This window comes from Megalops cyprinoides, chromosome 6 (assembly GCF_013368585.1).
Source record: "Megalops cyprinoides isolate fMegCyp1 chromosome 6, fMegCyp1.pri, whole genome shotgun sequence".
Classification (NCBI taxonomy): Eukaryota; Metazoa; Chordata; class Actinopteri; order Elopiformes; family Megalopidae; genus Megalops; species Megalops cyprinoides.
In genome coordinates, this window is record NC_050588.1 from 38,438,070 (window position 1) to 38,450,605 (window position 12,536).

The 12,536-nt window shown below is 52.3% G+C and overlaps 1 protein-coding gene across 1 annotated transcript in view; it reads right to left on the bottom strand.

Annotated features, from left to right (window-relative positions):
• Positions 1 to 12,536, bottom strand: part of LOC118778813 (plexin-A1-like) — a 199,495-nt gene that overhangs the window by 163,694 nt on the left and 23,265 nt on the right. The window contains exon 2 of the mRNA XM_036530554.1: positions 10,024 to 11,428. Within this exon, the coding sequence (XP_036386447.1) occupies positions 10,024 to 11,205 (1,182 nt within the window). The 5' untranslated portion in view covers positions 11,206 to 11,428. The remainder of the gene's footprint in view (positions 1 to 10,023; positions 11,429 to 12,536) is intronic.

Below are 12,536 nucleotides of genomic sequence, written 5' to 3' on the forward strand. Positions count from 1 at the left end.
CAAAACACCTGCCCCGCAGAGCTCCTGTCAGCCTGTCCCCTGCTTTAACGCCCCCCCCCCCGCTATGCCGATACCTGCTCACCTCAGCAGTCTGCCACCTTATGCTGTGACTCCACTTGCTTTTTTAGAGTTAAAATGGGGTGGTGGTAGCACTGTGGTAAGGAGCAGGGCTCGTAACCAAAAGGTTGCCGGTTCTATTCCCTGCTGGGGCACCGCTTCTGAACCTTCAGAAACGTACTTAACCCACAATTGCATCAGGAAATATCCAGCTGTATAAATGGATAAAATTGTTACCTATGCAAGTCATTCTGGATAAACCCATCTCCTAAATGACAATAACGTAATGTCATGTAAAGCCATTTCAATGGGATTCTGTGAGTATTTCTCCCGCAATGTCAGAGTCACATTCACTAAAATGCGGTCACCACGTGGCCTCCCTGTACCTGCTGCTCCGTGTCAAACCCACGAGAGCAGGCGAGAAAGGCAGCTTTCATTCAGACTCCGGAGACCTGCCACCTAGGATCATGGGAAGTGTTGCATGCCGAAATAACTCTCCCTTTCACTGTGCTGTATCTGCCCTGTCCACAGCGCGCGGAAAGGAGCTGTGTTCTCGCCTAACGCGCACGGTCCGAAATCCAATTTTGCCCGATTTCTGATCGCCACTGACCCGCCTCCTGACCGTGATTCACCACGGGGACCGCGTGGGACAGCTGGTCAGGGCACGCCCCTCTCCCGAGGGCACAGGCCTCGCCCCAATCCTGACCGCTCGGTGAATACCGTCCTGAGAAACACAGACGGCTCTGTGCGTGCGCCCCAGGAAAACCAGAGCGTCCACTGTGGACGCACGCGGACGGAAAGTTCCAAACTAACAGCCCCTGTTGCTCCGCCATGAGGTGACAGCATGCAGAAGTTATGCACGCATGACTGTACCCATTTTCAATGGGCCGTGATGATTAAGGAAACGGGCAGTTTCAGCCGAGAATTCTCAGGAGTCCGGCATGAAATGCAGACTTCCTCTTCTTCAGGGCAGGGAAACATGCCGCTCGTTAATACCTGACGGCGTCCAAAACAAAACTCTCAAACAATGCCCCGTCCAATGTTCCCAGGGCACGCCTCACACACGTCTTCCTTCATGTGTCTCAGGCTCGGTTTAGCAGAACAAGGCTCTGCCCTGTCAGCCGTCAGCTCACAGTGTTCTACAGTCACCGCTCCAGGCTTCTTACCAGCCAAATTCACATCCTGTGCAAATAAGCAACCTGACTGTCCCCTGACAGCTGGGCCTGCAATGAACTGGGATCTGGGTGGCAAAAAAAAAAAAACATTGAATAGTTGATGGGCCAAAGCGATCTGAAACACAAAGCTTTACACTTTATGAAAGACGAGCAATTACAACTAAACTTGTCTGAGAAAAGTGTGGGTTCTTTACTTGCCATTTATAAATAAGCAGAAGCAGACCGTCATGGCAACAGGGTAAAGCTGAGAGGAAAGAACAGGCATTTTGCGATCTCACATGGTCAAGACCAGCCCTCATAACACAGCTAGGCACCAGGAATAGCCAACTCCATCATCATTCAGTGAGTGTTTGGAGAAGCTGATTGTGTCAGGTCAGAGATGCACTTCTGATTGGCTCAGACGGTGTGGTGAAACCCACTGACAGCCTGCCCCACAAGGTTGACCACGTTTACTCTATTTCAGGATCCAAAACACTGTAACTGTGGCATGAAGCACGATAACAGGCCTCAGTATGAAAGCATTTTAATGTGAGCGTTTAAATATCAACACTGTTTAGATGGATTTCGATAAAATGGTGTTTCTCCCTCTTATAAAGCTGGACTGTGTGCTGACGGTGCACACATCGCCCCCACTCTCCCCCCCCCCCCTCCTGGGAAGGGTAAAACATTCTGGAGGATGTCAGGATTTAGCCAGGAAAGGGGCTGCATTCCAGTGCGGTCTCTGGAATCCACACGGTGGTGGAAACATCATGCACAAAGACCGAAGCTGAACGAAGCCAATCTTCTGTCAAACCCCTTCTCATCTTACAAGACTCTTCAGCACACTTCTACAACTAAGACAGATCTAGAAGAACATGTACCTTAATCTGCCGCTAATGCCAAAGGTACCTACTAATCTAGTTAGTTATTAAGGGCAGCAGTGCTCATTAGTTAATACCTTCCTGGCACATTAACAGAAAAGACTTTTTCAACAAGCCCTCAGAACATTCAGCTCCAATCACTGGCTCCATGTGGTGTTATGTGGCACATTCAGTAGAACAGTAGCGAAAAGTTACATTACAATACATTGCATTATTGCCATTTAGCAGATGCTATTATCCAGAGTGACTTGCATAGGTTACTATTTTTACGTGCTATTCATTTATACAGATGGATATTTACTGAAGTAATTCTGGGTTAAGTACCTTGCCCAAGGATACAGCAGCAGTGCTCCAACTGGGTCAGCCCTGGGATGACCAGCAATCACTGTGAGAGCAACAAACTAACTGGGTTTTGGTGCAGCCCGCTGGACCAAGGAGGCAGGCCCAGAGGGACGGCTCACACATTCCTGTGTCAGTGAATTCACACAGACATTGCGCGGCAAATCACCAGCCAATGTCAGCAGAGTAACAACCGCCCTGTCCTAGATCTCCAAACACAGTGACACACGCGCACGCACACACACACACACACACACACACACACACACACACACAAGCATGTAGACACAAACACACATACACACGCATGAAAACACAAAAACACACACTCGCACGCACTCATACTCACACACTCACACACGGTGCAGGTCCAAGGACACACCTCTCCAGCAGTCACTTGGCCACTGAATATGCAACAGATTAATCCTACCAAGCTGCTATCTGTCTCCCTGAGCTCTATGGGAAACAATAAATACAGCTGCTGTGGACAGTGACTGATAAACCTCTGCATATCTCTGTGTGACAACACACACACACACACCCACCCAAACCCCCGCTCCGGAATCAATAAATAATTACACTGACAATTAGCATCATTAGCAGGGTACCGCCTCGTTAGGGGATTTGCCGGCTAAACACTTCAGTAGGAGTGTAGGGGAAAGGTCGAGGTAGGAATCTGCCTCCGTTCCACCCCCCCCCCATCACCCCCCCTCCACCCACCCCCATGCTTATTGATTGGGAATCAGCGTCTCCAGCTAAAGAGATTACAGTCTGATTTCTGTACACAAGCACTAGGCAACAGCAGGCTTCATCTGAATACCACTGGGAGAGGGAGAGGGAGAGGGAGGGAGAGAGAGAGAGAGAGAGAGAGAGAGAGAGAGAGAGAGAGAGAGAGAGAGAGAGAGAGAGCGAGAGGGAGAGAGAGAGGGAGAGAAAGGGAGAGAGAGAGAGGGAGAGAGAGGGACGGAGAGAGAGAGAGACGGAGAGAGAGAGAGACGGAGAGAGGGAGAAGGAGAGGGAGAGGGAGAGGGAGAGAGAGAGAGAGAGAGAGAGAGAGAGAGAGAGAGAGAGAGAGAGAGGGAGAGCGAGAGGGAGAGAGAGGGAGAGCGAGAGGGAGAGAAAGGGAGAGAGAGAGAGGGAGAGAGAGGGACGGAGAGAGAGACGGAGAGAGAGAGAGATGGAGAGAGGGAGAGCCAGAGAGAGAGAGAGAGGGAGAGCCAGAGAGAGAGAGAGAGAGAGAGAGAGAGAGAGGGAGAGAGGGAGAGAGGGAGAGAGAGGGAGAGAGAGAGGGAGAGAAAGGGAGAGAGAGAGAGGGAGAGAGAGGGACGGAGAGAGAGAGAGACGGAGAGAGAGAGAGAGACGGAGAGAGGGAGAAGGAGAGGGAGAGGGAGAGGGAGAGAGGTTACACTCACCACACTCTGCTAACACGGCCGCCAGGAGCCCTGCCTGGCACCGCCGCTCTGCCGAATGCTGACCGTTTCCATACGACCGGCGGTGCAGTTTTCCGGTACTCACAGCACGGCAATCAGCGAGAGCATCGCTCTGTGATCAGATGGGGAACTGCTTTACAGTAACTCCTGCATCAGTGTGCCTGTTCCTGGAACACTGGCACACGAAAGCGCCCGCTCTGCTGATCAGAGGGCCATAATTCACCGCCCTCTCTGTGTCTGGGAGCTGTAGTCTTTTCAGGACACTCGAGTGTGGTCACCAGAGTGAGGTTTGGTCTTGGACAGGCTGGAGTACCTACAACCACCTGGGCATGAAGGTACTAGGAGGTAACATCAGAGTGAAAACAGGCCCTAATCTTCACCAGTGCTGACCTTGGCCTCCTCACATTGTTCCATATGCAGCTACCCCATCTTTCACTCCCATGAGCCACTTCACACACACAGAACATGGGACGGGTGCTACTTAACGAGATTTGGGAAATGGAATATCAAAATCAAAGAGTTAAGCATATGGTAATTATAATTCAGTCAGAGAAGGGATAATCTCCGAGTCCTTTGTGTGGGGTCTGGGGAATTGGGTGAAGAGAAGCTACTCGAGAGATTAAAACCTAAATCTTCAAAACTACCAGACCAAAGAGCCTCCCAGAGCTGGGAGATAACCATTCACATCTACTTCAGAGGAGCTCAGCGTTAATAAGCATTAATAAATAAATCACACAGGCTTTGTGCAGAGCTGCTGTTTTTTTGTTTTTTTTGTTATAGTTGCGTTTTTGTCATCTGCATCTTCTTGTTTTTCCCATTTTTTCTCCCTGCTGTGGTAGCTAAAGGCAAAATAATAAAAAAGGTCTCCAATCTGCAACTGAAAATTACAACCCCTCCAAAAGAAAATGGCTCCAAATCTCCCTTCAACACTTCACAGTGAGTGCTGTTACAACTGAAGCACTGTCACATTTTAAATGGGTAGTACTACCGCTAGTTTCACCGACCCTTAAAACTCCTCTGGACCGAATTAAACAACCTCTCCTTACTGCGGGGTTTAGACGAGCGTTTCTATTCTGGGAGTAAACCTCTCCAAAATGCACTCAGGGAGCAGCAGCAGCAACAATCAGGGGCACATTACCTATAAATACTGCTGCAGAGGGGCAGCTGGGAGATGTAGTCCAGAGACCAAGGTCACTGTTATGGACTTCAACTCCCATCAGACCCTTCAATCTAATTCAATGGTGGCGGAGGCTGAGTCTGCCTGGGGAGGAGTGCGAGTCACCCCGCGACCCTGGCAGCCGCCGCCCCCCCTGTCGGCCTCGTCCCAGCGCCTCCGAGTTATTTACACTGGCACCGAGTCCACTTCACACCTCACTCAGACGTGAGAGAGACAGCAGAGCGGGCCGGCCCCACGCTCCACACACCTCCCAGAATCCAGCAGCGGAAACGATAATGACTGAGAACGGAGGGCTTTACTCACGGTGCTGTCTGTGCCTCCTGCGGAGACCCCTCGGAAAGCCTCATTACCGATTCTAATGTGGGATTTACCGGGAGACTGCAGGGGGTTTCCCCCAAACACACCGGTGGCTGGCGCGGAGAGTCACCCGCCACTTCCCAAAACATCTCAGCCACAAATCCAGGAATGACTAAGAGGTGGGAAGGAACTGCAAGCAAGCAACCTGCAACTTCAATACCAGCAGCATCCCTGCTGCAGTTCACGCTCAATAACTCTCCGCTAAAAATACAAAGCCATTGTACTGAGCGGGACCCAGGCCTGCGTCTCTGAGTCAGGGAAATGGCTATTGATCCGTTCTTAAATGTAGAAAGGTCAGGACATTACAAGCACACCTATGAAAAGCAAGTGTAACACAAGCCCTGAAGGATGGTCACCTCTGATTGAAGTCACTTCCTGTTGAAAACATTACAGGAATGACAAACTGACTGTGAAATCATTAGTCTTTGGCACACCGTCTAAAAGTAACCGCTGAGACAGGTGGCATTGGACTGGGTAGTTGCCCTCTCGTTTGATTACTCTGGCTCATTCATTTGGCAGGTGATGGGATTATTTCACAGAAAGACCAGTAGAATCTAACCGTTTATGCACCCTGAGCCCACGTACTGGCCACTGTATGTAAAAACAGGCTTGCGCTCCCAGGGAAAGTGATTGGTTGGGTGATAAGGGCATTTCCAAATCAGCCAAAGGCCACTAACCTGGTGTGCACTTTCTGCGTCCAACAGAAAACTTTCTCTTTGGGTTCATTTCTGAGTACTCTGATTCAGCTCCGCAGTTTTCTGACATTCAAGTATGACATATATTAAAAGCATAATTCAGGGTAAACGGCCGATTCTTTTCCAGACAGAAGCAAGGGCAACCTCTTTATGCTGCTCTCCCTCACAGTCCATTTGCAGAGGCAATGAGGGAGCTGACAGTGGTGTGGGAGATTAATGTTTGCCTGTATTAACCGGCCTCTTCCTTTGTTCGACTGCTTGTTCACCTACTCGCCCATTCATTCACTCATTCTCTCACTCTCTTGTTTGTTCACTCGTTCATTCATTCACACTCACTCTTTCGTTTGACAACTTGTTCATTCATTCGCTCACTAGTTCATTCATTTGCTCACTCTCTCGTTTGTTTGCTCATTCATTCGTTACCCCCGGTGAGCCGACACAGTGCTGTGTCTCCACCCCACCCCTCCGCAGAAGTTACACCACAGCGTAAACCACGGGCGCCGGCCTCATCTCCGTCTGACCCGGGATGACACCGGGATCAAGGGCCAGGCAATCTGTCGGTGCCTCATTTTTACATCTCGCAACAGGATTTCAGCAGGCTTAAGCACAGCTCCAAACCGTCCTTCCACACTGCTTATGAAATCTACAGGCAGCAGCCCATTGTAATTCCACTCAAATCTCAGAGTAATCACAGTCAACACAGAGATCAGAGGAGCGGGTTTAAATTTTCATTACTCATAACCTCTAAATAAGTACAGGACAGCAGTTCTCATAAATCAAAAGTACAGGGGTTTTTTTTTGCTTCAGTCTACTATGTTTCTAATCTGATTTCAGTGCCGGTCTGACACCAGAAGGTTGTGGGTTCTGTGCCGAGCCTACTCATACTGCACACATACATGGCACAGGTGCCTTGCTGCTGGGCTCTCAGTATTAGAGAGGTGGCTTTGGGTAACAGTCCTGCAAAGGTCTGGCCCCCAGTAGAGGAGGAGTTCTCCTTTGCCAAATTCCTACAGGGAGTGAGAACTGGCAGCTCTGGCCCTCTGAGTCTCAGAGTCGAACGTGGGCTTCAACTCCATTTACTTAAATATTTTAGCACAGGAACCCAGAGGGGAAGTGAAGTCCAAAGCTTGTTTAAATTTCACAGCCCCCTCCCCTGGCCTTCGTTTCACACCCCCATCTCTCCCTGCTCCAAACCCCGCGACGCTGACCCCCGGGGGTCACGTCAACTGGTCCTCCGGCGAGAGGGGTTTGCTCAGCCTCGTAACGGCGGCTGCTCTCTCCTGATAGGAGGATGAGGAGCTGAAGCAGCACTGCGCTAACCGCTACCACAGACAGAGCTCCGGGTTCTCTCTGGGAAAGCAACCTGCACGCAGGTGGGGTTAAGCTGCAGGTTCTCAGCCTCGTGATGCCGCGCACAAACAGAAGACGGTATTGCTATGGATGCAGATCGACTTGTGCATCTCACTGGCATGCGTGTCATCGTTACCGTCCTCGTTATCGTTAATACGAGCGCTCTAACGCTATTCGCCAACACAGAATGACATCATCACCCTCCTGTTGTGCCAGTTACCGAGACGCCAATACACTCTTCAGTAACAAGCCTCTCCAACAGTCCCAGGGTGTGGGTACATATATGCATCTAGAATTGGAAGGGAATGGTGATTGCTCTCTCGTCTTTCAAACAACCCTGTGGGACAAGAGAACTCCAAACAGCAATTTGTGGTGGAAGGGAATGGGGGGAAAAAAAGCTATTTAACTTTAAATGATGCATTTCCATTTGAATTCATGGTTTCGTGTTCTGAGTTTCACTGTACGCAGTAGGGAGAAGGAAGGGGGGGGGAGGCTTGTACATCAACATCACTTTAGAACAGGCGCTTAAGAAATTCACTGACCTTTATGCTATAAGGATGTGTTCCCGCAATAATCTATGTCTGCTATTAGTCCATCCTGTTGACATACAGATTGCTGATCTGTGCAGGGTCTGCTCAGGGCAGGTGCCAGAGAGATGAGTGTAAAACGGAGGAGGAAAAGGAGCAGTGGAGTGTGACGCAGGCAGAAGCCCTGCTTCAGATCCGAGCGGGAGAAAATACAAGCATTTTTTTTCCCACCCTGTAACAAAGGTCATGACCTTTTCCCTCTGACCCTCTGCTGAGGTGAAGGAAACTGCGTCACGCTGATCATATTCACCAGAGAGAACAGAGATGGTGTCGGTAGCAGAAAACTCGAGGTGGGAAATCACAGTGTGGCATTAACTTCAGAACCTGAAGACGGTGAGAGATTTTTATATGAGTACACCCTGCTGTTCTGCCCTCCTGAGAGAGGGAGGGAGGAAAGAGGGAATTGCTCCAGCCTGAACCGGCACTGGTGGCGCATTTCATTTTCAGAGAGCAGAGAAAGCTCATAACAAAACCTGCCTCCCATTTGCCATTAGCACAGCATTTGCAGAGACAGTGCGTGTAGTCAGCTGGGATTACGCGCAGGGGAGAGGGTGCGGATTGGACAGGCAGGATCCATGTCCAGGTCTGGGACAGAGGCGGGGATCCGTCCCGGTACAGGGAACACACCCGGGGGCTGGAACAAAGCAGCGCTCGTTAACCGCGCCTCCATAATTACACGGGGGTTAAGCGGCAAAAACCCCCACGCAACGCAGAGACAAAGAGACACATTTCAACAGTGTCAAGGCCCGCTTTAGCAGAGAGGCAGCCTGACAGCCCCCCCCCCCCCCCCACCAGGCACCGCCCTCCCTTTTCACACCCTCACATTCCTGCTAATTAACCGTTCACAGGTACTACCTGCCGCCACTCCACGCACTGGCAAAAACGCACCAACCCCCCCCCCCCCCCCCCCCCCACCACCACCACCACCACCAAAAACACCCCCTCCCCAGCCCCGCGGAGAGGACCGCCACTTTATTTAGCTGATAATCAAGTGTTATGAGAGGCAGGTGTAACCTATAAATGAGTACACAGGAGCCCAGCGGGGGGGTTTTCCAGCGCTGTCAACACTGTGATGAGAGCGCGGTGGTGTAGATATGGCAAACGAGACACTGCCAGTCTACGCGAGGAAGACACAGCTCCCAAGAGCCAAACAGATGGAGGTGCAGACCACGGGAACGTACCTCCTCTTCAGCATGGAGGGGCCGGGGGTGAGCGGCCCTGGCAGACTGCCGATAATTACCGCCTCCTGCTTCCTCCACCCCCCTGCTACCCCCCCACACGGCACTCTGAGGCTGGGGGCCCCCGAAATCCCCCCGGGAACCCGGCAGCAGGTAAGACAGAATCAGGACCACATCAATTAATTAGAGCCGGGAGGAGGGCCGCCGCTGGCCGAACCGAGCGGCACTCCACACGGCCCGGGGAACGGGCTCAGGATGTGTCCGTCGGAGGGAACGCGAGAGCGCCTTAATCCACTCCCTCTGCTTTCCAGCCCTCCTATTGGTCACCGGAGATCCCCGGTCCGACAGTCAGCAGAGAGGGCTGGGGTGCTAGCTGGGAAAAAGCACTAACTTTAACTGTGGACTGAAACCTTTTTAATGAGCTTCTTCATGGCAACCAGTTCATAACACTACACTCAAAAGCCAGCTCATAAAAAGGCCTCCGGTAGACCAAGTCAGCCACCGCAGCCATTTTCTTCCTGTTCTATCAATTTCTCTTTTCAATGACACAGCATGGACGTGGAGGTTGATGGTGCAGGTGTTGGTCCTGGGGGGCAGTGTGCTGTAAGGAGCAGGGCTCATAACCGAAAGGTTGCAGGTTTGATTCCACACTGCTGTTGTACCCTTGGGCAAGGTACTTAACCCAGAGTTGCCTCAGTAGATACCCAGCTGTATAAATGTATGTAAATATTGTAACCTATGTAATATGCTCTGGATAAGAGCATCTGCTAAACTAATGTAATGTATTGTAATGTAGCGTAATGTGTTGGGAGACTCACCGAGTTGATGCAGGCCAGCTCCTTGTTGAGCAGCCAGGGCAGGGCCAGCTTGCCCTCGCCCTTGTAGCAGGACTGGATGCGCTCCTTGATTTTCTCCTTGATGCGCCGCAGGGTGAACAGGCAGAGGGCCGACTCCTTGGGTGGCTTGGCCCGGTTCTTCTGGCCCTGGGAGAAGACGGTGAACAGCACGTCCTCGGTCTCCGAGATGCCCAGCGAGCGAGCCAGCAGCCGGCCCGGCCGGCTGAGGTAGGCGTCCTGGATCAGCCGGTACTCCACGCCGTCCTTGGTGCAGCCGATGGGGAACTCCACGTAGGAGTAGAACTTGGGGTCGTCCACACACAGGCGCACGATCTTGGAGGTGAAAAATTGCTCGCCGCTGGCGTCTGGCGAGGTCAGCTGGGTGTCCAGCTGCAGGGTCAGGTAGTAGACAAACTGCTCGCTGCTGAAGCTGTAGATGTAGTAGATGTCGAAGGCCGGGAACTTGGAGAGCGTGTCCGAGGGGATCTTGAGCTGCGAGGAGACGAACTCGTCCTGGTAGACGAAGCTGAACATGTCGGCGTTCTCCTCGTTGGCCATCAACTTGCGGCTGGACAGCGTGGGGAAGTACTCGGACTTGCCGTCGATGGGCGTGCCGATGAAGAGCTTGCTGTTGTGCCCTTCGGCGCCCTCGATCAGCACGCCTGACATGGTGCCCGACTCGCTGACGCTGGACAGGTAGTGCTCCTTGCGGTGGTGCGGCTCGCCCAGCTTGAAGAGGTCGTCGAGGCGCAGAAACTGGCAGATACCCTGCGAGGTGCTGCCGCAGGCCAGCAGCCGGTTCTGCGCGTAGTCGATGAGCAGCAGCTTGTTGACGTTGTTGGTCTGCACCTGCTCATAGGGGCAGGACTGCACGCTCGGCGGCGGGTAGCACTTCTCGTTGTCCACCACAGGGCCGGTCATGTGGCTGCGCAGCTTGGTCAGGTTGCCCGACAGCTTGAAGATCCAGTTGACCGCGCCCACGTACACCTCGCCAGTCTTGTTGTGGATGGCCAGGTGCGTCAGCCCCCACTCGGGCGGGGAGAAGGTTTTGAAGGGCGTGGCAGGTGCGGCGGGCATCGGCTCCAGCGCCGCCAGCGCCGCCAGGAGGAGCAGCGGGACCCCCGATCGCGGGGCGGGGCGGGGTGACCTCGCACGCAGCCCCATGTCAGCGCCTCTCCGGGGGGGGCTCGATCAGACAGACGTGCACGCTCTCTCTCTCTCTCTCTCTCTCTCTCGCTCTCTCTGTCCTCGCTCTCTGTCGCTCCTGCGGGTTTCGTTTCCGTTATGCGGAGGGGAGAGAGAGGCCGCTCTTATTGATCCGACGTCCTTTTCCCTCTGTGCAGAGCTGTCATCTATAACATCATCTGCAGCGGGACGGCCAAACGCCCTGCAAGGCAAAAAACGCATTATGAGCTGCGATGGAACACTTCCTATTGATTATGCATCGCCAGGGTTTAAAAGCCCGGGGAAGGCTGCCAAACTCTGAAGCGTGAAGAAGAAAATAGTCCCAATAAATAAATAATTTAAAAAGACAAAAGGGCCGGAGAGAAAATGCTTGACAACATTTAATTATCAGGATAGATAGCGAAGCGGCGCTGGCGGATTAAACGCAGACAAACTCATAACAGGGGCGGAATGCGGGCGGGGTGGGCTGAAGTCTGCCACATGCTCTGTGTTTTTGGGGGGTATTGGGGGGGATCGCTGAAGCGGATAACCGTAGGGAGCCGGAGATGGGTTTGTGCACAGGCCTGGCAGGGCCTGCTGGCTCTCTGAGAGGAGAGGCTTCGTTGGGTGGATGCTGTATTAATGAACAGCCCCCTTCCCTGTCCTAATTATCTGCACCCATGCCAAAACGCAGTCACGGCACAGCTCTGAGCGCTCTCCCGCAGTAACGTTTGGATCTGCCGCACCCCGCTGACGCACAAGTTCTACGCAAAAAAAAAAAAAAAAAAAAAGCCGCCGTTACATTATCAGCCCAGTACACAGACTATGCATGTTTTGAACATTTTATAACACCTGAAAGCGAGAGAGGACGGGTGAGCCACTCACAGTGACGTGTGGGTCTGACCGCACACTGGTGACACAGAGGTTCGGCACACAGAAGAAAGCTGAGCACGTTTTCAGCGTTTTAGAATGGCTGAGAGCGAGAGAAAACGAGCAATCGGGTGAGGCTTCCTCGTCCCGAGGCCAGACCGGGTGCAGACGAGGTATCCTGCCCAACACAGAGCCCTGCACTTCACTGCTGTCCCTTCCCCAACAGCAGCCAAACGCTAATTATCTGCCGTATGAACTCGGCCTTTCTCCTCCAAACAGAACAAACGTTGTTATTGTCCGCGTCTGACGCCACACTGCAACGCAAGACTCCCGGAGTGGGAGGGCCGCCCCAGTTTAGCGGCACTTAGCCATAATCCACCCCTCTTTGCAAGGCTAATTCCTCCAAGCTGAAAGAAACACCCACACACAGAGCCCCACTCATATTTATCAAAAATTTAAAT